The sequence below is a fragment of the Oncorhynchus keta genome, chromosome 28 (genome assembly GCF_023373465.1).
Source record: "Oncorhynchus keta strain PuntledgeMale-10-30-2019 chromosome 28, Oket_V2, whole genome shotgun sequence".
NCBI lineage: Eukaryota > Metazoa > Chordata > Actinopteri > Salmoniformes > Salmonidae > Oncorhynchus > Oncorhynchus keta.
Window position 1 is genome coordinate 15,016,306 of NC_068448.1, and position 25,246 is coordinate 15,041,551.

The following is a 25,246-nucleotide window of genomic DNA, read 5'->3' on the forward strand; positions in this document are numbered from 1 at the left end:
GCTGAGGGGAAGAAGACATGTTAACCACTGTGATCATCTCTCTCCTAGTGTTAACCACTGTGATCATCTCTCTCCTAGTGTTTACCACTGTGATCATCTCTCTCCTAGTGTTAACCCCTGTGATCAGCTCTCTCCTAGTGTTAACCACTGTGATCAGCTCTCTCCTAGTGTTAACCACTGTGATCATCTCTCTCCTAGTGTTAACCACTGTGATCATCTCTCTCCTAGTGTTAACCACTGTGATCAGCTCTCTCCTAGTGTTAACCACTGTGATCATCTCTCTCCTAGTGTTAACCACTGTGATCAGCTCTCTCCTAGTGTTAACCACTGTGATCATCTCTCTCCTAGTGTTAACCACTGTGATCATCTCTCTCCTAGTGTTAACCACTGTGATCATCTCTCTCCTAGTGTTAACCACTGTGATCATCTCTCTCCTAGTGTTTACCACTGTGATCATCTCTCTCCTAGTGTTAACCACTGTGATCATCTCTCTCCTAGTGTTAACCACTGTGATCATCTCTCTCCTAGTGTTTACCACTGTGATCACCTCTCTCCTAGTGTTAACCACTGTGATCATCTCTCTCCTAGTGTTAACCACTGTGATCAGCTCTCTCCTAGTGTTTACCACTGTGATCAGCTCTCTCCTAGTGTTAACCACTGTGATCAGCTCTCTCCTAGTGTTAACCACTGTGATCATCTCTCTCCTAGTGTTAACCACTGTGATCATCTCTCTCCTAGTGTTAACCACTGTGATCATCTCTCTCCTAGTGTTAACCACTGTGATCATCTCTCTCCTAGTGTTAACCACTGTGATCAGCTCTCTCCTAGTGTTAACCACTGTGATCAGCTCTCTCCTAGTGTTAACCACTGTGATCATCTCTCTCCTAGTGTTAACCACTGTGATCATCTCTCTCCTAGTGTTAACCAATGTGATCAGCTCTCTCCTAGTGTTAACCACTGTGATCATCTCTCTCCTAGTGTTAACCACTGTGATCATCTCTCTCCTAGTGTTAACCACTGTGATCAGCTCTCTCCTAGTGTTAACCACTGTGATCATCTCTCTCCTAGTGTTAACCACTGTGATCAGCTCTCTCCTAGTGTTAACCACTGTGATCATCTCTCTCCTAGTGTTAACCACTGTGATCATCTCTCTCCTAGTGTTAACCACTGTGATCATCTCTCTCCTAGTGTTAACCACTGTGATCATCTCTCTCACTGTGATCATCTCTCTCCTAGTGTTAACCACTGTGATCATCTCTCTCCTAGTGTTAACCACTGTGATCAGCTCTCTCCTAGTGTTAACCACTGTGATCAGCTCTCTCCTAGTGTTAACCACTGTGATCAGCTCTCTCCTAGTGTTAACCACTGTGATCATCTCTCTCCTACTGTTAACCACTGTGATCATCTCTCTCCTAGTGTTAACCACTGTGATCATCTCTCTCCTAGTGTTAACCACTGTGATCAGCTCTCTCCTAGTGTTAACCACTGTGATCAGCTCTCTCCTAGTGTTAACCACTGTGATCAGCTCTCTCCTAGTGTTAACCACTGTGATCAGCTCTCTCCTAGTGTGAACCACTGTGATCAGCTCTCTCCTAGTGTTAACCACTGTGATCAGCTCTCTCTAGTGTTAACCACTGTGATCAGCTCTCTCCTAGTGTTAACCACTGTGATCAGCTCTCTCCTAGTGTTAACCACTGTGATCAGCTCTCTCCTAGTGTTAACCACTGTGATAAGCTCTCTCCTAGTGTTAACCACTGTGATCAGCTCTCTCCTAGTGTTAACCACTGTGATCAGCTCTCTCCTAGTGTTAACCACTGTGATCAGCTCTCTCCTAGTGTTAACCACTGTGATCAGCTCTCTCCTAGTGTTAACCACTGTGATCAGCTCTCTCCTAGTGTTAACCACTGTGATCATCTCTCTCCTAGTGTTAACCACTGTGATCATCTCTCTCCTAGTGTTAACCACTGTGATCATCTCTCTCCTAGTGTTAACCACTGTGATCATCTCTCTCACTGTGATCATCTCTCTCCTAGTGTTAACCACTGTGATCATCTCTCTCCTAGTGTTAACCACTGTGATCAGCTCTCTCCTAGTGTTAACCACTGTGATCAGCTCTCTCCTAGTGTTAACCACTGTGATCAGCTCTCTCCTAGTGTTAACCACTGTGATCATCTCTCTCCTACTGTTAACCACTGTGATCATCTCTCTCCTAGTGTTAACCACTGTGATCATCTCTCTCCTAGTGTTAACCACTGTGATCAGCTCTCTCCTAGTGTTAACCACTGTGATCAGCTCTCTCCTAGTGTTAACCACTGTGATCAGCTCTCTCCTAGTGTTAACCACTGTGATCAGCTCTCTCCTAGTGTTAACCACTGTGATCAGCTCTCTCCTAGTGTTAACCACTGTGATCAGCTCTCTCCTAGTGTTAACCACTGTGATCAGCTCTCTCCTAGTGTTAACCACTGTGATCAGCTCTCTCCTAGTGTTAACCACTGTGATAAGCTCTCTCCTAGTGTTAACCACTGTGATCAGCTTTCTCCTAGTGATAACCACTACTTCAATCAGTGTAGATGAAGGGAAGGAGACAGGTTAAAGGTTAAAGAAATTAAGCCAATTGAGACATGGATTGTGTATGTTTGCCATTCAGAGGGTGAATAGGTGAGATAAAATATTGAAATGCCTTTGAACGGGGTATGGTAGTAGGTGCCAGGCGCACTGGTTTGAGTATGTCAAGAACTGCAACGCTGCTGGGTTTTTCAACAGTTTCCCATGTGTATCAAGAACGTCCACCACACAAAGGACATCCAGCCAACCTGACACAACTGTGGGAAGCATTGGAGTCAACATGGGCCAGCATCCCTGTGGAATGTTTTCGACACTTTGTAGAGTCCATGCCCTGACGAATTGAGGGCAGAAGAGGGTGCGACTCAATATTAGGAAGGTGTTCCTAATGTTTTGTAAACTCAATGTATAATGATTAAGTCAACCACATGATAAGTGGTCTCTATCTGTCTACACAGAATGTCTTCAAGATCAACACAACCTATCGAAGCCCAGATCAACATAACCTATCTAAGCCCAGATCAACACAACCTATCTAGCCCAGATCAACACAACCTATCTACGCCCAGATCAACACAACCTATCGAAGCCCAGATCAACATAACCTATCGAAGCCCAGATCAACACAACCTATCTAAGCCCAGATTAACATAACCTATCTAAGCCCAGATCAACACAACCTATCTAAGCCCAGATCAACACAACCTATCTAAGCCCAGATCAACACAACCTATCTAAGCCCAGATCAACACAACCTATCTACGCCCAGATCAACATAACCTATCGAAGCCCAGATCAACACAACCTATCTAAGCCCAGATCAACATAACCTATCTAAGCCCAGATCAACATAACCTATCGAAGCCCAGATCAACACAACCTATCTAAGCCCAGATCAACACAACCTATCTAAGCTCAGATCAACATGATCTATCTAAGCCCAGATCAATACAACCTTTCTAAGCCCAGATCAACATGATCTATCTAAGCCCAGATCAATACAACCTTTCTAAGCCCAGATCAACATAACCTATCTAAGCCCAGATCAACATAACCTATCGAAGCCCAGATCAACACAACCTATCTAAGCCCAGATCAACATAACCTATCGAAGCCCAGATCAACACAACCTATCTAAGCCCAGATCAACACAACCTATCTAAGCTCAGATCAACATGATCTATCTAAGCCCAGATCAATACAACCTTTCTAAGCCCAGATCAACATAACCTATCTAAGCCCAGATCAACATAACCTATCGAAGCCCAGATCAACACAACCTATCGAAGCCCAGATCAACACAACCTATCTAAGCCCAGATCAACACAACCTATCTAAGCTCAGATCAACATGATCTATCTAAGCCCAGATCAATACAACCTTTCTAAGCCCAGATCAACATAACCTATCTAAGCCCAGATCAACATAACCTATCTAAGCCCAGATCAACATAACCTATCGAAGCCCAGATCAACATAACCTATCTAAGCCCAGATCAACATGATCTATCTAAGCCCAGATCAACATAACCTATCTAAGCCCAGATCAACACAACCTATCTAAGCCCAGATCAACATAACCTATCTAAGCCCAGATCAACATAATCTATCTAAGCCCAGATCAACATAACCTATCTAAGCCCAGATCAACACAACCTATCTAAGCTCAGATCAACATGATCTATCTAAGCCCAGATCAACATAACCTATCTAAGCCCAGATCAACATAACCTATCTAAGCCCAGATCAACATAACCTATCTAAGCCCAGATCAACATAACCTATCTAAGCCCAGATCAACATAACCTATCTAAGCCCAGATCAACATAACCTATCTAAGCCCAGATCAACATGATCTATCTAAGCCCAGATCAACATAACCTATCTAAGCTCAGATCAACATGATCTATCTAAGCCCAGATCAACATAACCTATCGAAGCCCAGATCAACACAACCTATCTAAGCTCAGATCAATACAACCTTTCTAAGCCGAGATGGTCTTGGCCACCATATATACGGTGATGGGAAACGTAGATGGGGTGGGGGCCACCAAAAATATGAACTCATTATGAGGGGCCTCAGTTGCTCGCAGGTCTGCGTTTTTGCAATTTTATAACACATTTCATGTAATTCTACTAATTTAGCCATGGAGCGGAGAGGAAAACAAGCAGTTGTACAGCTAATTTCCTGCAATTCTTCACATTTTGCCATAAGGTGGAGAGAAATGTTTGCATATGTCACGACATCTTCCGAAGTCGGTTCCTCTCCTTGTTCGGGCGGCGTTCGGCAGTCGAAGTCACCGGTCATCTAGCCATCGCCGATCCACCTTTCATTGGTTTTGTCTTGTTTTCCCACAAACCTGGTTTACATTCCCTCATTACTTGTCTTGTATTTAACCCTCTGTTCCCCCAACTGTCTGTGTGTGGTATTGTTTATTGTCAGGTTGGTGCGCTTCCAGCTGGTGTACGCCGGGTTTTGATTTGTTCCCGTGCTTTGTGGCAGCCGGTACTTTGTACTTGGTTGTGTGTACTTTGTACTTGGTTGTGTGTACTTTGTGCTGCCTCACTTGTTCTTTTTCAGCATTTATTTTTTTGTTGCGTCCTGTTTTAATAATTGCCTGAGTAAAGTGCTCTGTCCACTCATCTCTGCTCTCCTGCGCCTGACTTCCATGCACCAGCTACACCCACCCATTGACAGAATTTCACACCAACAAAATGGAGTCAGCAGGAGCAGGTGCCCCTGGTATAGTGGTCGAGGAGCGTGTCCGGGAGCAGGCAGCGATGCTCCATCATCTCGGCCCGCCATAGATCTCAGGAGCGCTTACAACCTGGTGTGTATACGGGAGGGAGACGAGTGGAAGACGGTGTTCAGTACCACCTCAGGGCATTATGAGTACCTCGTCATGCTGTACGGGTTGATGAATGCGCCATCTGTCTTCCAAGCCTTTGTAGACGCGATTTTCAGGGCAGGGTGTAGTGGTGTATATTGAGGACATTCTGATATACTCCGCTACATTCGCCGAGCATTTGTACCTGGTGTGCAGGGTGCTTGGTCAACTGTTGGAGCATGACCTGTATGTCAAGGCTGAGAAATGCCTGTTCTTCCAACAGTCCGTCTCCTTCCTAGGGTACCACATTTCCTCCTCAGGGGTGGAGATGGAGAGTGACAGCATTTCAGCCATGCGTAATTGGCCGACTCCCGACATGGTAAAGGAGGTGCAGCGGTTCTTAGGGTTTGCCAACTACTACCAGAGGTTTATCCGGGGTTTTGGTCAGGTTAGCGGCTCCCATTACCTCACTGCTGAAGGGGGGATCGGTACGTTTGCAGTGGTCGGCTGAGGCGGACAGGGCTTTTGGTCACCTGAAGGCTCTGTTTACCTCGGCTCCGGTGCTGACCCATCCCGATCCTTCTCTGGCGTTCATAGTGGAGGTGGAGGTGGACGCGGACGCGTCCGAGGCTGGGATAGGAGCCGTGCTCTCTCAGCGCTCAGGTACGCCACCGAAGGTCCGACCCTGTGCCTTCTTCTCGAGAAAGCTCAGCCCAGCGGAGCAAAACTATGACGTGGGGGACCGGGAGCTGTTGGCTGTCGTGAAGGCTTTGAAGGCATGGAGACATTGGCTTGAGGTGGCTAAACACCCTTTTCTCATCTGGACTGACCACCGCAATCCTTCAGTGTCCCGCTGGGCGCCTGTACGTGCCTTCTGCTGTCCGTGACCGGCTGATCTATTGGGCCCACACGTCACCCTCCTCTGGTCATCCAGGCATCGGTCAGAAGGTGCGCTGTCTGAGTGGGAAGTGGCTAAGGAAGTAAGGGTTTATGTAACAAGAGAAAAACTGCTGATGCACAACCACATTTCGAAATTGCCCCTTGACCCTCTACTATTGAGTCTAAAAGGTCAAATACTGCAGTGTGTGGGCTTTATTATCCACAGTGTGTGGGCTTTATCATCCACAGTGTGTGGGCTTTATTATCCACAGTGTGGGCTTTACTATCCACAGTGTGTGGGCTTTATTATCCACAGTGTGTGGGCTTTATTATCCACAGTGTGTGGACTTTATTATCCACAGTGTCTGGGCTTTATTATCCACAGTGCGTGGGCTTTATTATCCACAGTGTGTGGGCTTTATTATCCACAGTGTCTGGGCTTTATTATCCACAGTGTGTGGGCTTTATTATCCAGTGTCTGGGCTTTATTATCCACAGTGTGTGGCCTTTATTATCCACAGTGTCCGGGCTTTATTATCCACAGTGCGTGGGCTTTATTATCCACAGTGTGTGGGCTTTATTATCCACAGTGTCTGGGCTTTATTATCCACAGTGCGTGGGCTTTATTATCCACAGTGTCTGGGCTTTATTATCCACAGTGCGTGGGCTTTATTATCCACAGTGTCTAGGCTTTATTATCCACAGTGTGTGGGCTTTATTATCCAGTGTGTGTGATTCACAGGATCATGGAGGTAACACAACACATGGGACAACAGTGAAAGGTCAGCTGTCTGAGGGGAGTTGAGTGTAGTGCACCACTCTGCAGTCCTGCCCTTTCCTCCAACACTGCACCAAAGTGTGTGTCACAGTCCAGTTAGCAGTAAGAGGCAGCTGTGAAGTGTGAGGTTGCTTGTGTGTGTCGGCCTGCATGCATGCGTGTGTAGTTGCCAATAGATTTAAGTCAAAACTGTAACTCGGCCACTAGGGAGCATTCATAATGTATTCACATCCCTTGACTTTTCTTACATAACAGCCTGAATTTAAAATGTATTAAATTGAGATGTTTTGCCACTTGCCTACACACAATACCCCACAATGTCAAAGTGAAATTATGTTTTCACACATTTTTACAAATGAATAGTCAATAAGTATTTAACTTGTTTGCTATGGCAAGTCTAAATGAGTTCAGGAGGAAAATGTTCCTAAACAAAACGCTAGACAAACATTTTCAGATCTAGCCTTAGAGTTGCCAATAGATTTAAGTCAAAACTGTAACTCGGCCACTAGGGAACATGCACTGTCTTCTTGGTAAGCAACTCCAGGGTTGATTCTGTTTTTTTAATCCTAAAAAACTCCCTAGTCCTTGCAGATGACAAGCATACCCATAACATGATGCAGCCACCACTATGCTTGAAAATATGTAGAGTGGTATTCAGTAATGTGTTGTATTGGATTTCCCGAAATATAATACCTTGTATTCAGTACAAAAAGTTAATTGTTTTGCCAAATGTTTTGCAGTATTACTTTAGTGCCTTGTTGCAAACGGGATGTATGTTTTGGAATATTTGTATTCTTTACAGGCTTCCTTCTTTTTCCTCTATCAATTAGGTTAGTATTGTGGAGTAAATATAAAGTTGTTGATCCATCCTCAGTTTTCTCACAGTCATTAAACTCTGCAACTGTTTTAAATTCACCATTGGCCTCATCGTGAAATCACTGAGTGGTTTCTTCCTATCCGGCAAATGAGTTAGGAAGGACACCTAGATATTTACAGTGCAAAGTGTAATTAATAACTTGACCATGCTCAAGTTACCAATCTAACAATAGGTGCCCTTCTTTGCAAGGCATTGGAAAACCTCCATGGTCTTTGTGGTTTAATCTGCGTTTGAAATTCACTGCTCATCTGAGGGACCTTACAGGTCATTGTATGTGTGGGGTACAGAGATGAGGGAGTCCATGCAACTTGTGACTTATGATCAACCATCAATTTAACAGAGCTTGAAGAATTTTGAAAATTATAATGGACAAATGTTGCACAATCCAGGTGTGGAAAGCTCTTAACCTCTTTCAGCTAGGGGGCACTATTTTTATGTTTAGAAAAATAACGTTCCCAAAGTAAACAGACCATATCTCAGGCCCATATGCTAAAGTATGCATATAATTGACAGATTAGGATAGAAAACACTCTAAAGTTTCCAAAACTGTCAAAATATTGTCTGTGAGTATAACATAACTGATATTGCAGGCAAAAACCTGAGGAAAATCAAACCAGGAAGTGGCTTCTATTTTGAAATCTCCATGTTCCATAGCCTGCCTTCGCTCCATTTAAAGGGATATCAACCAGATTCCTTTTCCTATCGCTTCCTCAAGGTGTCAACAGTCTTTAGACAGTTTCAGGCTTTTATTTTGAAAATTTAGTGAGAAAGATAACATTGCGTAGTGGATAGCTGGGTGTTTGCATGAGTTTTGCTCGCGCAACAGAGTGGGGCAGCCATTGTCTCTCCCTCTCTTACTGAAAAAGAGACAGTGCCGGTTGATATATTATCGATTATATATTTTAAAAACAACCTGAGGATTGATTATAAAAAACATTTGACATGTTTCTGTGGACATTATGGAATTTTCGTCTGCGTTGTCGTGACCGCTCGAGCCTGTGGATTTCTGAACATAACGTGCCAAACAAACGGAGTGAGTGAAAACATCCGAAGATCATCAAAGGTAAGCGATTAATTTGATTGCTTTTCTGATTTTCGTGACCAAGCAACTTTGATGCTAGGTGTTCATAATGTTTTGTCTAGTGATCGATAAACTTACACAAACGCTTGGATTGCTCTCGCTGTAAAGCATATTTTAAAAATCTGACACGACAGGTAGATTAACAAAAAGCTAAGCTGTGTTTTGCTATATTGCACTTGTGATTTCATGAATATAAATATTTGTATTATTTATTTTTTTAAATGTGGCGCTCTGCAATTCAGCGGTTGTTAATGAAAATGATCCCGCTAAAGGGATGGGTTGCGTCTGATCAACAATCAATTTAACAGAGCTTGAAGAATTTTGAAAATTATAATGGACAAATGTTGCATAATCCAGGTGTGGAAAGCTTTTAAGAGACTTACCCATAACGACTCACAGCTGTAATCGCTACACAAGGTGCTTCTACAAAATATGGACTCAGGAGTGTGAGTACTTATGTAAATGAGATATTTCTGTATTTTCTTGAATTTGCAAAAATGTCTAAAAACATGTTTTCACTCTCATTATGGGGTATTGTGTGTAGATGGATGAGAACATTCTGAATTCAGGCTGTAACAACAACATGTGGAATAAGTCAAGGGGTATGAATAATTTCTGAAGGCACTGTATGTATTTATGTAAGCATCCGTCCGTGTGACCTACCCTCGGGCTGTCTGGAGGGATGATACACCTGCAGGTCGAAGGGTTGTGTGTTGGTGCGTTGGACCACGGTTACGTTGTTGCCGGTCCACTTGTTGGCCTTGGCCAGGGTGTTGGTCCTCCAGTCTGTCCAGTACACCTCTCCTCCGTACATAGTGACAGCAAAAGGATGAGACAGGTACTCATGACCCCTCAGCACCTCGATCAGACCAGAGCCGTCATACAGAGCAGAGTAAATGGCATCAGACCTGGGGAGAAAACATTTATGAGAGGAGGTGAGTGGGAGAGGTTGTGTGTGTGTGTGTGTGTGTGTGTGTGTGTGTGTGTGTGTGTGTGTGTGTGTGTGTGTGTGTGTGTGTGTGTGTGTGTGTGTGTGTGTGTGTGTGTGTGTGTGTGTGTGTGTGTGTGTGTGTGTGTGTGTGTGTGTGTGTGTGTGTGTGTGTGTGTAAGTGTGCGTGCGTGGGTACGTATAGTAAGGAGAGCAACAGTACCTGGCATCGATCCATACAATGCGTCTCTCCATGTAGTCTACAGTCAGTCCGTTTGGCCAGCCACCGCTGCCAGTCTCTCTGTGGATAGTCCTCCTGGCCTCACCACTCATAGATGCTGCCTCTATCCTGGGCAAGCTGGCATCCCAGTCCGTCCAGAACAGAATACTAGACAGACAAAGAATAGAAAGAGAAACACACATTCAGGAATATTCAGCAGCATTACACTACCGATCCAAAGTTTTAGAACACCTACTCATTCAAGCGTTTTTCTTTAGTTGTACTATTTTCTACATTGTAGAATAATAGTGAAGATCTCAAATCTATGAAATAACACATATGGAATCATGTAGTAAGCAAAAAAGTGTTAAACAAATCTAAATATATGTTATATTTGAGATTCTTCAAATAGCCACCCTTTGTCTTGATGACAGCTTTGCACACTCTTGGCATTCTCTCAACCAGCTTCATGAGGTAGTCACCTGAAATGCATTTCAATTAACAGGCGTGAGCCAATCAGTTGTGTTGTGACAAGGAAGGGGGTATACAGAAGATAGCCCTATTTGGTAAAAGACCAAGTCCATATTATGGCAAGAACACATCAAATAAGCAAAGAGAAACAACAGTCCATCATTACTTTAAGACATGAAGGTCAGTCAATACAGAACATTTCAAGAACTTTGAATGTTTATTCACGTGCAGTCGCAAAAAAACATCAGGCGCTATGATGAAACTGGCTCTCATGAGGACCACCACAGGAATGGAAGACCCAGAGTTACCTCTGCTGCAGAGGATAAGTTCATTACCAGCCTCAGAAATTGCAGCCTAAATAAATGCTTCACAGAGTTTAAGTAACAGACACATCTCAACATCAACTGTTCAGAGAAGAATCAAGTATTGTGAATCAAGCCTTCATGGTCGAATTGCTGAAAATAAACCACTATTTAAGGACACCAATAAGAAGAGACATACTTGGGCCAAGAAACATGAGCAATGGACATTAGACCGGTGGAAATGTGTCCTTTGGTCTGGAGTCCAAATTGGAGATGATGGATTCCAACCGCCGTGTTTTTGTGAGACGCGGTGTGGGTGAACGGATGATCTCTACATGTGTATTTCCCATCGTGAAGCATGGAGGAGGAGGTGTTATGTTGTGGTGGAGCTTTGCTGGTTTGGGCTTAGTGGGACTATCATTGGTTTTTCAACAGGACAATGACCCAACACACCTCCAGGCTGTGTAAGGGCTATTTTACCAAGAAGGAGAGTGATGGAGTGCTGCATCAGATAGATAACCTGGCCTCCACAATCCCCGACCTCAACCAAATTGAGATGGTTTGGGATGAGTCGGATCGCAGAGTGAAAGAAAAGCAGCCAACAAGGGCCCAGCATATGAGGGGACTCCTTCAAGACGGTTGGAAATGCATTCCAGGTGAAGCTGGTTGAGGGAATGCCAAGAGTGTGCAAAGCTGTCATCAAGTTAAAGGGTGGCTACTTGAAAAAATCAGTTTTCATGTCTTCACTATTATTCTACAATGTATAATTTTGACTGATATTGTATGTCATACATACAGTATGAGACTGTGAAGAGGTACTACTCTGCAATCACACTATGGCTCTTTGGTTCTATGGTTCCATGATATCTATTATATCTCAGAACAAATTGGAATTTACAATGACAGCCTAGGAACAGTGGTTTAACTGCCTTGTTCAGGGGCAGATTTGATTAAGTAACCCTTCTGTTACTGGCTACCTGCCACTCCATGGTTCCATGGTATCTGTTCTTTTTTTAACATAACCTTAATTTAACTAGGTAAGTCAGTTAAGACCAAATTCTTATTCATAATGACAGCCTACCCCGGCCAAACCCTAACCGGGACAATGCTGGGCCAATTGTGCAGGACTCCCAATCACTGGTTGTGATTCAGCCTGGAATCAAACCAGAGTCTGTAATGACACCTCATGCACTGAAATGCGGTGCCTTGGACCACTGCGCCACTCTGGAGCCCAAAAGTAGAACCATATAACATATACTATAGAAACATAGAACATATACCATAGAACAGATACCATGGAACCATAGAACAGTACTTCTGGAGTACTTCTCCTGTCCTATTCGGTGTCCTGTGTGAATTTAAGTGTGCTCTCTCTAATTCTCTCTTTCTCTCTTTCTTTCTCTCTTTCTTTCTCTCTCTCGGAGGACCTGAGCCCTAGGACCATGCCTCAGGACTACCTGACATGATGGCTCCTTGCTGTCCGCAGTCCACCTGGCCGTGCTGCTGCTCCAGTTTCAACTGTTCAGCCTTATTATTATTGGACCATGCTGGTCATTTATGAACATTTGAACATCTTGGCCATGTTCTGTTATAATCTCCACCCGGCACAGCCAGAAGAGGACTAACCACCCCACATAGCCTGGTTCCTCTCAAGGTTTCTTCCTAGGTTTTGGCCTTTCTAGGGAGTTTTTCCTAGCCACTGTGCTTCTACACCTGCATTGCTTGCTGTTTGGGGTTTTAGGCTGGGTTTCTGTACAGCACTTCGAGATATCAGCTGATGTACGAAGGGCTATATAAATACATTTGGTTTTGATTTTATTTGATATCATAGAACAGATACTATAGAACTATAGAACAGATACCATAGAACAGATACTGTAGAACCAATACCATAGAAGCATAGAACATATACCATAGAACCATTGAACAGATACTATAGAACCATAGAACAGATACCATGGAACTGTGCAGTGGCAGGTAGCCTAGTGGTTAGAGCGTTGGGACAGTAACTGAAAGGTTGCGAGCTGTAAAACATCTGTCGTTCTGCCCCTGAACAGGCAGTTAACCCACTGTTCCTAGGCTGCCACTGTAAATAAGAATTTGTTCTTAACTGACTTGCCTAGTTAAATAAAGGTTACATAAAATATGGTATCTATTCTATGGTTGCATGTTATCTACCCATCGCATGGGTCCAGTGTGATGGCCCTGGGGTATAGATAGCTAGCACCAATGACAAGAAGAAGCTGCCATGTGGGGAATCGTACGTGGCTCGTTTCAGCTTGTTGTATCTTTTTATTGATATCATGTCTTTTTTTTTCTTTTTTTTGACTGTGGTCAAAATCTACACTTTACTGTTCTACAGTAATCTACACGTTACTGTTCTATACTAATCTACACTTTACTGTTCTACAGTAATCTATGCTTTACTGTTCTATACTAATCTACACTTTACTGTTCTATATTAGTCTATGCTTTACTGTTCTATACTAATCTACACTTTACTGTTCTATATTAGTCTATGCTTTACTGTTCTACAGTAATCTACACGTTACTGTTCTATACTAATCTACACTTTACTGTTCTACAGTAATCTACACGTTACTGTTCTATACTAATCTACACTTTACTGTTCTACAGTAAACTATGCTTTACTGTTCTATACTAATCTACACTTTACTGTTCTATATTAGTCTATGCTTTACTGTTCTATACTAATCTACACTTTACTGTTCTATACTAATCTACACTTTACTGTTCTATACTAATCTACACTTTACTGTTCTATATTAATCTACACTTTACTGTTCTATACTAATCTACACTTTACTGTTCTATACTAATCTACACTTTACCGTTCTACAGTAATCTACACGTTACTGTTCTATACTAATCTACACTACTGTTCTACAGTAATCTATGCTTTACTGTTCTATACTAATCTACACTTTACTGTTCTATACTAATCTACACGTTACTGTTCTATACTAATCTACACTTTACTGTTCTACAGTAATCTATACTTTACTGTTCTATACTAATCTACACTTTACTGTTCTATACTAATCTACACTTTACTGTTCTATACTAATCTACACGTTACTGTTCTATACTAATCTACACTTTACTGTTCTACAGTAATCTATGCTTTACTGTTCTATACTAATCTACACTTTACTGTTCTATATTAATCTACACTTTACTGTTCTATACTAATCTAAACTTTACCGTTCTACAGTAATCTACACTTTACTGTTCTATACTAATCTACACTTTACTGTTCTACAGTAATCTAAGCTTTACTGTTCTACAGTGATCTACACTTTACTGTTCTATATTAATCTACACTTTACTGTTCTATACTAATCTACGCTTTACTGCTTTGTAATCTATAGTTTTGTTTCCTCACCCATCTCTGGGGTCGAGGGCGATAGCCCGTGGGTGCTCCACCTCACCAGCCAGGAGGGTGGTCCTCATGGTTCCGTCCAGCTTGGCTACCTCTATCTGATCTAGGTTACTCTCCACCCAGTAGATGTTCCCTGCTATCCAGTCCACAGCTAGTCCTTCTGGAGTGGCCAGGCCATACTGGATCACCACCTCGAAACTGGTCAGAGCTGGAGGGGGTAGGAGGGGGGATGGAGGGGAGGAGAGAGGGGTAGGGTATGAGAAATGGGAGATAGAAGATGGCTGGGTTAGTGCCTTGCATGGGAAATTGTAGATTTGTTTGACACTCCAATCACTTACCTCAATACACAGAAGAAAAAAAACGATTTGATGAAATTTGAAGAAAATAACATGATTAGATAGCTATTCATAATGGACATGACAGAAATGGTACCCAGTGAACCAAGCTGTATTAGAGCTTTATGCAATTGGGAAATATCTGCTGAAGTAATACAATATGTCTGTCTAGCTCATGTCAAAAGACAGCAGCGAGAGACTAACTCCATCCTGCAGCTCACATGTTAAACTGCAGCAAACCGCTGACAAACTGAGAGGATTGTTTAGAATTCCTTCTCTATGGAATCTGAGTCAGTCAGTTGGCCCGTCAGTGTAGGATTTCTAGTGGAGGGTTTCGAGTGGAGGGTTTCGAGTTGAGGGTTTCTAGTGGAGGGTTTCTAGTGGGAGGTTTCCAGTGGAGAGTTTCTAGTGGAGAGTTTCTAGTGGAGAGTTTCTAGTGGGAGGTTTCTAGTGGAAGGTTTCTAGTGGAGAGTTTCTAGTGGAGGGCTTCTAGTGGGAGGTTTCTAGTGGAGAGTTTCTAGTGGAGGGCTTCTAGTAGGAGGTTTCTTGTGGGAGGTTTCTAGTGGAGAGTTTCTAGTGGGAGGTTTCTAGTGGAGAGTTTCTAGTGGGGAGTTTCTAGTGGAGAGTTTCTAGTGGAGGGTTTCTAAAGAGGGGTTTCTAGTGGAGAGTTTCTAAAGAGGGGTTTCTAGTGGAGGGTTTCTAAAGAGGGGTTTCTAGTGGATGGTTTCTAAAGAGGGGTTTCTAGTGGAGGGTTTCTAAAGAGGGGTTTCAAGTGGAGGGTTTCTAAAGAGGGGTTTCTAGTGGAGGGTTTCTAAAGAGGGGTTTCTAAAGAGGGATTTCTAGTGGAGGGCTTCTAAAGAGGGGTTTCTAGTGGAGGGTTTCTAAAGAGGGGTTTCTAGTGGAGGGTTTCTAAAGAGGGGTTTCTAGTGGAGAGTTTCTAGTGGAGGGCTTCTAGTGGAGAGTTTCTAGTGGAGAGTTTCTAGTGGGAGGTTTCGAGTTGAGGGTTTCTAGTGGAGGGTTTCTATTGGAGGGTTTCTAGTGGAGAGTTTCTAGTGGGGGGTTTCTAGTGGAGAGTTTCTAGTGGAGAGTTTCTAGTGGGGGGTTTCTAGTAGAAGGTTTCTAGTGGAGAGTTTCTAGTGTGGGGTTTCTAGTTTCTAGTGTGGGGTTTCTCGTGGGGGGTTTCTAGTGTGGGGTTCCTAGTGGAGGGCTTCTAGTGGGGGGGTTCTAGTGGAGAGTTTCTAGTGGGATGTTTCTAGTGGAGGGTTTCTAGTGGAGAGTTTCTAGTGGAGGTTTTCTAGTGTGGGGTTTCTAGTTTCTAGTGTGGGTTTTCTAGTGGGGGGTTTCTAGTGGAAGGTTTCTAGTGGAGAGTTTCTAGTGTGGGGTTGCTAGTGGAGGGCTACTAGTGGGGGGGTTTTAGTGGAGGGTTTCTAGTGGGGGGGTCATTCTAGTGGGCGGCAGGTAGCCCAGTGGTTAGAGCATTGGACTAGTAGCCGAAAGGTTGCAAGATCGAATCCCAGAGCTACAAAAAGTTACAGAAAATCTGTTGTTCTGCCTCTGAACAAGGCAGTTAACCCACTGTTCCTAGGCCGTCATTGAAAATAAGAATTTGTTCTTCACTGACTTGCCTAGTTTAATAAAGGTAAAATAAAAAAATAAAAAATAGCGGTGGGTTTGTAATGGGGGGTTTCTAGTGGGTGGTTTCTAGTGGGTGGTTTCAAGTTGGGGACTTCTAGCGGAAAGTTTCTAGTTGGGGACTTCTAGTGGAAAGTTTCTAGTTGGGGACTTCTAGTGGAAAGCTTCTAGTTGGGGACTTCTAGTGGAGAGTTTCTGGTTGGGGACTTCTAGCGGAAAGCTTCTAGTTGGGGACTTCTAGTGGAGAGTTTCTAGTTGGGGACTTCTAGTGGAGAGTTTCTAGTTGGGGACTTCTAGTGGAGACTTTCTAGTTCGGGACTTCTAGTGGAAAGCTTCCAGTTGGGGACTTCTAGCGGAAAGCTTCTAGTTGGGGACTTCTAGTGGAGAGTTTCTAGTTGTGGAGTGTTTGTAGTTGGGGACTTCTAGTGGGAGGTTGGCTGGGATGAGGGGCCACACTGCACAGGTAACACACACAGAGATATGCATACATGCACAGGTGCACACACACACATGGGCACACACACACAGTCTTGTACAACTAACCTTGTGGGGACACACAATTCTGTCCCATTCAAAATCCTATTTTCCCTAACCTTAACCCTAAAACTAACCCTAACATTAATTCTAACCTTAACTGACTTCTGGTCCCATCAATAATAGTTCAACACAAACAAACAAACACACACACACACACACACACACACACACACACACACACACACACACACACACACACACACACACACACACACACACACACACACACACACACACACACACACACACACACACACACACACACACACCTCCATCTCCCCATGTGCACTTGTGCAGCTATCCCTCTCTGTTCCCAGAAAAGCCTGGGACCTCAATGACAGCTAAACAGTAATGGTGTACAGCTGATGATACTGTGGAGTCCTTCACATGGCCTTCCAACAGTCATTAGAGCATTAGAGGGAGAGGGCCTCACACAGCTTGGTTGTTGTTATACTGCGGGATCCACAGTTGGCTCTTTTGTTTGTTGTTGGCAGTACACAGTGACCATGTTTGCACCACAGTTTAGAAGCTGCTGAATTGCTGAATCGTCTTCAGTCAGAAGCAGCATGGACTGATGTATGGCTTGGACGCAATGTCTCATAGGAGGGTTGTTTTTAGGAGGGGTGGGAACAGGGTGTGTAGTGTAGTGTCCCCTAGCTACCCCACAGTGTGTGTCTGTGTGCCTGTTTGTGGTGTGTGTGTGTGTGTGTGTGCGTGTGTGCGTGCGTGTGTGTGTGTGCGTGCACGTGTGTGTGTGTGGTGTGCGTGTGTAGCTATGGCCAAGGCTGGCTGCAGTCACGCAACGGACGGTGAGTTCGGGAAAAGTACATTCACTCAGAAAAAGTACACATTTTGCATAACCTATTTTCTTGCCCTAAGAGAATAATTAAATTAAATGAAATAATAAAAACATTGTCCTTTCTACTCCAGATGCTTTCTAATTTTGAAGCCAGTTCAAATCAAATGAAATTTACAGACACATGGTTAGCAGATGTTACTGCGAGTGTAGTGAAATGCTTCTAGTTCCGACCATGCAGTAACATCTAACAAGTTATCTAACAATTTCAGAACAACTACCTTTTACACACAAGTGTGAAGGAATGAATAAGAATATGTACATATAAATATATGGATGATCGATGGCCAAACGGCAGGGGCAAGATGCAGTAGATGGTATAGAGTACAGTATATACTGTACATATGAGATGAGTAATATAGGGTATGTAAACATAATATAAAGTGGCATTGATTAAAGTGACTAGTGATACATCTATTACATCCTAGAGAATTGAGTCAGTATGTTGGCAGCAGCCACTCAATGTTAGTGATGACTGTTTAACAGTCTGATGGCCTTTTTGATGCACCTGTACTGACCTCGTTTTCTGGATGATAGCGGGGTGAACAGGAAGTGGCTCAGGTGGTTGTTGTCCTTGATGATCTTTATGGCCTTCCTGCGACATTGGGTGGTGTAGGTGTCCTGGAGGGCAGGTAGAATCCCCCGGTGATATGTTGTGCAGACCTCATTACCCTCTGGAGAGCCTTGCGGTTGTGGGCGGAGCAATTGCCGTATCAGGTGGTGATACAGCCCAACAGGATGCTCTCGATTGTGCATCTGTAAAAGTTTGTGAGTGTTTTTGGTGACAAGCCAAATTTCTTCAGCCTCCTGAGGTTGAAGAGGCGCTGTTGCGCCTTCTTCACCACGCTGTCTGTGTGGGTGGACCAATTCAGTTTGTCCGTGATGTGTACATCGAGGAACTTACAACTTTCCACCTTCTCCACTATTGTCCTGTCGATGTGGATAGTGGGTGATCCCTCTGCTGTTTCCTGAAGTCCACAATCATCTCCTTTGTTTGTTGACTTTGAGTGTGAGGTTATTTTCCTGACACCACACTCCGAGGGCCCTCACCTCCTCCCTGTAGGCCGTCTCGTCGTTGTTGGTGATCAAGCCTACCACTGTAGTGTCGTCTGCAAACGTAATGATTGAGTTGGAGGCGTGCATGGCCACGCAGTCGTGGGTGAACAGGGAGTACAGGAGAGACCTGAGATTGCACCCTTATGGGGCCCCAGTATTGAGGATCAGCGGAGTGGAGATGTTGTTTCCTACCCTCACCACCTGGGGGCGGCCCATCAGGAAGTCCAGGACCCAGTTGCACAGGGCGGGGTCGAGACCCAGGGTCTCAAGCTTAATGACGAGTATAGAGGGTACTATGGTGTTAAATGCTGAGCTGTAGTCGATGAACAGCATTCTTACATACTGTAGGTATTCCTCTTGTCCAGATGGGTTAGGCCAGTGTGCAGTGGGATTGCGATTGCGTCGTCTGTGGACCTATTAGGGTGGTAAGCAAATTGGAGTGGGTCTAGGGTGTCAGGTAAGGTGGAGGTGATATGATCCTTGACAAGTCTCTAAAAGCACTTCATGATGACGGAAGTGAGTGCTACGGGGCCATAGTCGATTAGCTCAGTTACCTTAGCTTTCTTAGGAACAGGAACAATGGTGGCCCTCTTGAAGCATGTGGGAACAGCAGACTGGTATAGGGATTGATTGAATGTCTGTAAACACACCAGCCAGCTGGTCTGCGCATGCTCTGGGGACGCGGCTAGGGATGCCGTCTGGGCCAGCAGCCTTGCAAGGTTTAACACGTTTAAATGTTTTACTCTAACCCTCACCTCTCCTAACCCAAACCTCCCTCCTAACCCGCACCTCTCCTAACCCAAACCTCCCTCCTAACCCTCACCTCTCCTAACCATAACCTCTTCCTAACCCTCCCTCCTAACCCTCAAATCTTCCTAACCCTCTCCTCCCCCTAACCCTCACCTCCTTCCTAACCCTCACCTCCCTCTTAACCCTCACCTCTCCTAACCATAACCTCTTCCTAACCCTCACCTCCCTCCTAACCCTCACCTCTCCTCCCTAACACTCACCTCTTCTTAACCCTCAACTCCCTCCTAACCCTCACCTCTTCCTAACCCTCACCTCTTCCTAACCCTCACCTCCCTCCTAACATCACCTCCCTCCTAACACTCACCTCCCTCCTAACCATCACCTCCCTCCCTCCCAACCCTCACCTCCCTCCCAACCCTCACCTCCCTCCGAACCTTCAACTCTTCCGAACCCTCACCTCCCTTATAACCCTTATCTCCATCTTAACCATCACTTCCACCTAATCCTCACCTCCCTCCCAACCCTCACCTCCTCCCAAACCTCATCTCCACCTAAACCTCACCTCCTCCCAACCCTCATCTCCCTCCTAAAACAGAAGATAGAGCTTTTGACACAGCCAGAACAATCTTCTACCATTATTCTTTTCATTTCTTTAATAATAAGTCACAGTAGTTATCTTCTTATTAGATCTTTAAGAACGCAGGACATTTCTTTATTTTTTTCTCTCTCCATTAATGTGTTGTATTGTCATGGATGTCAGTTTGTATTGACTGCTATGTGAGTGTTAAAAGCTGGATAAAATGGAGACTGCCTCACCTCCATTGTCGGACAGTTTCCCGCGATAGATCTTGTCCTCCACCACGTCAGTCCAGTAGAGGGTGTTCTGGCTGAGGTGGAAGTCCAGAGCGATGGTGTTCCTCAGGTTAGGCACCAACACGCTGAACTCTCCCTTGTGGAGGTCAATACGACGGATCTCATGGCGGTTGGAGAAGATGATGAACGGCTTGAAAGGATCTGATGGGAGAAGTTCTTCTAGGTCAGGATGAATAGTGAGACAGGAAACACTCAGGGTCCAATCATAACCACTGAGAGACCGGGTAGTACTACTGAGTAATACTGTAGTTTAGCCAAAGAGCAATATTTAGAAAAACTTCTCTACACCACACATTCAATCATTATCTTCTCCATCTGATGTGTCCCAAACCATCTCTTTTCTATTTCTACACTACCTGACTCCCCTGTTTCCCTCCTCCCCTTCTTTTCTCTCCTCTCCCCAAACCCCCCATCCCCTCCCCTGAACCCTCCCCATCCTCTCTCCTCACCAGTACTCTTGAAGCTCTCCATATCAGCCTCCAGTTCATGTCCATTTTAGCAGGACCACGCCTATTTTCTAGTTCTCTATTACCTTTACCCCCCTCCCATTCTCCCTCCTCTCCCATTCTTCCTCCTCTCCCATTCTTCCTCCTCTCCCCTTCTCACCAGTGCTCTTGCAGCTCTCCATATCTGTCTCCAGCTCCCAGCCCTCGTAGCAAGAACACTTGACACTGCTCTTCTCCTGCTCACACTTCTGGCTGCACTTGAGGTGCTTGGCACAGAGGTTCATGATGTTGCAGGTCTTGTTGTCGGCACCCAGCTCCATGCCCAGGGGGCAGGAACACATGAAGCCTTCCCCAGGGATGATGGAGCAGTTGTGGCTGCAGCCGCCGTTGTCTATGGAGCACAGGTCTGTGGAGGGGAGAGAAGTAGAGAGCGAGAGAGGGGGGGGTAATCAATTAGATGTGACGTTAGATGCAATTCCTACCTTGACTGAGGTGGTAGGGTTATGTAGGGAGAGTGAGTAAGTGAAAGTGTGAGACAGTGTATTCTTACCACAGAGTTTCTCGTCGGAACCATCAGGGCAGTCGTCAGTGCCGTCACACAGCTTCTCAGCGGGCAGACAGACAGAAGCGTTGGTGGCACAGACGTGGTGGGACAATTTACATACCAACGCCTCACAGTTGTCCTCATCAGAACTGTCCTCACAGTCACTGTCTCCATCACATACCCAGGCCTTACTGATACACCGAGCTGGGGACAGAAGTCACGTCTTACGAATACAACAGACTCAGTGGATACCCAGACAACATCACACCTAGGCCTTACATATACAACAGGCTGAGGAGATAACCAGACAACATCACATCTAGGCCTTACATATACAACAGGCTGAGGAGATAACCAGACAACATCACATCTTGGCCTTACATATACAACAGGCTGAGTGGATACCCAGACAACATCACATCTAGGCCTTATTGATACAACAGGCTGAGTGGATACCCAGACAACATCACATCTAGGCCTTATTGATACAACAGGGTGAGGAGATAACCAGACAACATCACATCTAGGCCTTACATATACAACAGGCTGAGGAAATAACCAGACAATATCACACCTAGGCCTTACATATACAACAGGCTGAGGAGATAACCAGACAACATCACATCTAGGCCTTACATATACAACAGGCTGAGGAGATAACCAGACAACATCACACCTAGGCCTTACATATACAACAGGCTGAGGAAATAACCAGACAATATCACACCTAGGCCTTACATATACAACAGGCTGAGGAAATAACCAGACAATATCACACCTAGGCCTTACATATACAACAGGCTGAGGAGATAACCAGACAACATCACACCTAGGTCTTACATATACAACAGGCTGAGGAGATAACCAGACAACATCACACCTAGGTCTTACATATACAACAGGCTGAGGAGATAACCAGACAACATCACACCTAGGTCTTACATATACAACAGGCTGAGGAAATAACCAGACAATATCACACCTAGGCCTTACATATACAACAGGCTGAGGAAATAACCAGACAACATCACATCTAGGCCTTACATATACAACAGGCTGAGGAAATAACCAGACAATATCACACCTAGGCCTTACATATACAACAGGCTGAGGAGATAACCAGACAACATCACATCTAGGCCTTACATATACAACAGGCTGAGGAAATAACCAGACAATATCACACCTAGGCCTTACATATACAACAGGCTGAGGAAATAACCAGACAATATCACACCTAGGCCTTACATATACAACAGGCTGAGGAGATAACCAGACAACATCACATCTAGGCCTTACATATACAACAGGCTGAGGAAATAACCAGACAATATCACACCTAGGTCTTACATATACAACAGGCTGAGGAAATAACCAGACAATATCACACCTAGGCCTTACATATACAACAGGCTGAGGAAATAACCAGACAACATCACACCTAGGTCTTACATATACAACAGGCTGAGGAGATAACCAGACAACATCACACCTAGGTCTTACATATACAACAGGCTGAGGAAATAACCAGACAATATCACACCTAGGCCTTACATATACAACAGGCTGAGGAGATAACCAGACAACATCACATCTAGGTCTTACATATACAACAGGCTGAGGAAATAACCAGACAATATCACACCTAGGCCTTACATATACAACAGGCTGAGGAAATAACCAGACAATATCACACCTAGGCCTTACATATACAACAGGCTGAGGAAATAACCAGACAATATCACACCTAGGCCTTACATATACAACAGGCTGAGGAGATAACCAGACAACATCACATCTAGGCCTTACATATACAACAGGCTGAGGAAATAACCAGACAATATCACACCTAGGTCTTACATATACAACAGGCTGAGGAGATAACCAGACAACATCACACCTAGGTCTTACATATACAACAGGCTGAGGAGATAACCAGACAATATCACACCTAGGCCTTACATATACAACAGGCTGAGGAGATAACCAGACAACATCACACCTAGGTCTTACATATACAACAGGCTGAGGAAATAACCAGACAATATCACACCTAGGCCTTACATATACAACAGGCTGAGGAGATAACCAGACAACATCACATCTAGGCCTTACATATACAACAGGCTGAGGAAATAACCAGACAATATCACACCTAGGTCTTACATATACAACAGGCTGAGGAGATAACCAGACAACATCACACCTAGGTCTTACATATACAACAGGCTGAGGAGATAACCAGACAACATCACACCTAGGTCTTACATATACAACAGGCTGAGGAAATAACCAGACAATATCACACCTAGGCCTTACATATACAACAGGCTGAGGAAATAACCAGACAATATCACACCTAGGCCTTACATATACAACAGGCTGAGGAGATAACCAGAAAACGTTTCCAAGATGGCGTAGCAGTCGGACGTGTGTTTTGTCTTGTCCCGTCCTGTCTAGTGTAAATATAGTTTTCTTCGTTTTTTTTTCTGTATATATTTCGTACATATTTTAATCTCACTTTCAAACTAGAGCTGAATATACTCTCCTGCAACCCGCATCACCCAATGTGGTACGGATCCGCTTTTTCTATACTTTACTTTAGAACCGGAACCACCATCAGAAGCTAGCCAGCTAACTAGCTACTAGCTCGTACTCAGTTAGCCATTGCTAGCGGTCTTCTAAGCTAACTAGAACACCAGCGACATCAACCCAGAGCATATCAGACTGCTCTTTCTCTACCACATCTCCGGATTCCTACCGCAAGCTCTGAACCTTTACACCGGATCATCGCAACTAGCTAGCTGCAATTCCGAGTGGCTACTCCTGGCTAACGTCTCTGTCCCAAAACAAGCTACAGTTAGCCTTGAGCTAAGCCCACCTCCCGACTAGCCGAAGAGGCCCAACAATACCTCTTTTGCCAATTGGCCTGGACCCTTTACTGCCGACACGGAGCGCCGCCGATCCATCACGACTGGTCCGCCGACATAATCGTCCGAGGTGGTTTCAACAGGCTTTTTCGTTGCGACATCGCCAAAGATCCATCTGCTGGCCAAGGCCCGCGAGCTTTCTGAAACGCTGTGTCTCCAGCTCACCCAGCGTACTAGAGCTCCTGTTGCATACTCCTGGGCTACAACTAGCCCTCGCTATCTACCTGCTTGCTAATTCGGCCTGCTAACGGCTAGCTTGTCTAGCCCGGGCCTACGAACTGTTAGCTTGTTAGCACAGGCCTGCTAACCATCTGACTCACCTCATCCCAAACACTCTGAACCCATTTACTTTCTATCTCTCTTTGATTTTTATTTTGCCTCACCCACTGTGATACGGAATCGCTATCACTTTTAATTTTTATTTTATTTTTATGACACACTCAAGAACCTCCAGACGCTAACCAGCTAACTAGCTACAAGCTATTTAGTCATTGTTAGTTTTTAAAAAAAAACCTGGATAACACTCGCCAGCCCAGCTTCCCTGCCCATCCACCGCTGCCCCCTGGACACTGATCTCTTGGCTACATAGCTGACGCACGCTGGACTGTCCATTAATCACGGTACCCCATTCTGCTTGTTTGTTTATCTGTCGGCCCAGTTGCCTAGTCAACGCCATTTTACCTGCTGTTTGTTGTGCTAGCTGATTAGCCTCGCCTACTGTTTTTAGCTAGCTTTCCCAATTCAACACCTGTGATTACTGTATGCCTCGCTGTATGTCTCTCCCAAATGTCAATATGCCTTGTATACTGTTGTTCAGGTTAGTTATCATTGTTTTAGTTCACAATGGAGCCCCTAGATCCACTCTGCATACCCCGTTACCTCCTTTGTCCCACCCCCACACATGCGGTGACCTCACCCATTACAACCAGCATGTCCAGAGATACAACCTCTCTCATCAT

At 44.5% G+C, this 25,246-nt stretch overlaps 1 protein-coding gene across 2 annotated transcripts in view; it reads right to left on the reverse strand.

Annotated features, from left to right (window-relative positions):
• The window catches only part of LOC118360521 (low-density lipoprotein receptor-related protein 1-like), a 260,259-nt gene that overhangs the window by 93,816 nt on the left and 141,197 nt on the right, over positions 1 to 25,246 (reverse strand). For both annotated transcript variants that reach the window (XM_052484956.1, XM_052484955.1), the window contains exons 23-29: positions 21,364 to 21,561; positions 20,974 to 21,219; positions 20,311 to 20,508; positions 14,332 to 14,536; positions 10,156 to 10,320; positions 9,668 to 9,912; position 1 (exon numbers count right to left, since the gene is read on the reverse strand). The exon at position 1 is cut by the window's left edge and continues 131 nt beyond it. In XM_052484956.1, the coding sequence (XP_052340916.1) occupies position 1; positions 9,668 to 9,912; positions 10,156 to 10,320; positions 14,332 to 14,536; positions 20,311 to 20,508; positions 20,974 to 21,219; positions 21,364 to 21,561 (1,258 nt within the window). The remainder of the gene's footprint in view (positions 2 to 9,667; positions 9,913 to 10,155; positions 10,321 to 14,331; positions 14,537 to 20,310; positions 20,509 to 20,973; positions 21,220 to 21,363; positions 21,562 to 25,246) is intronic.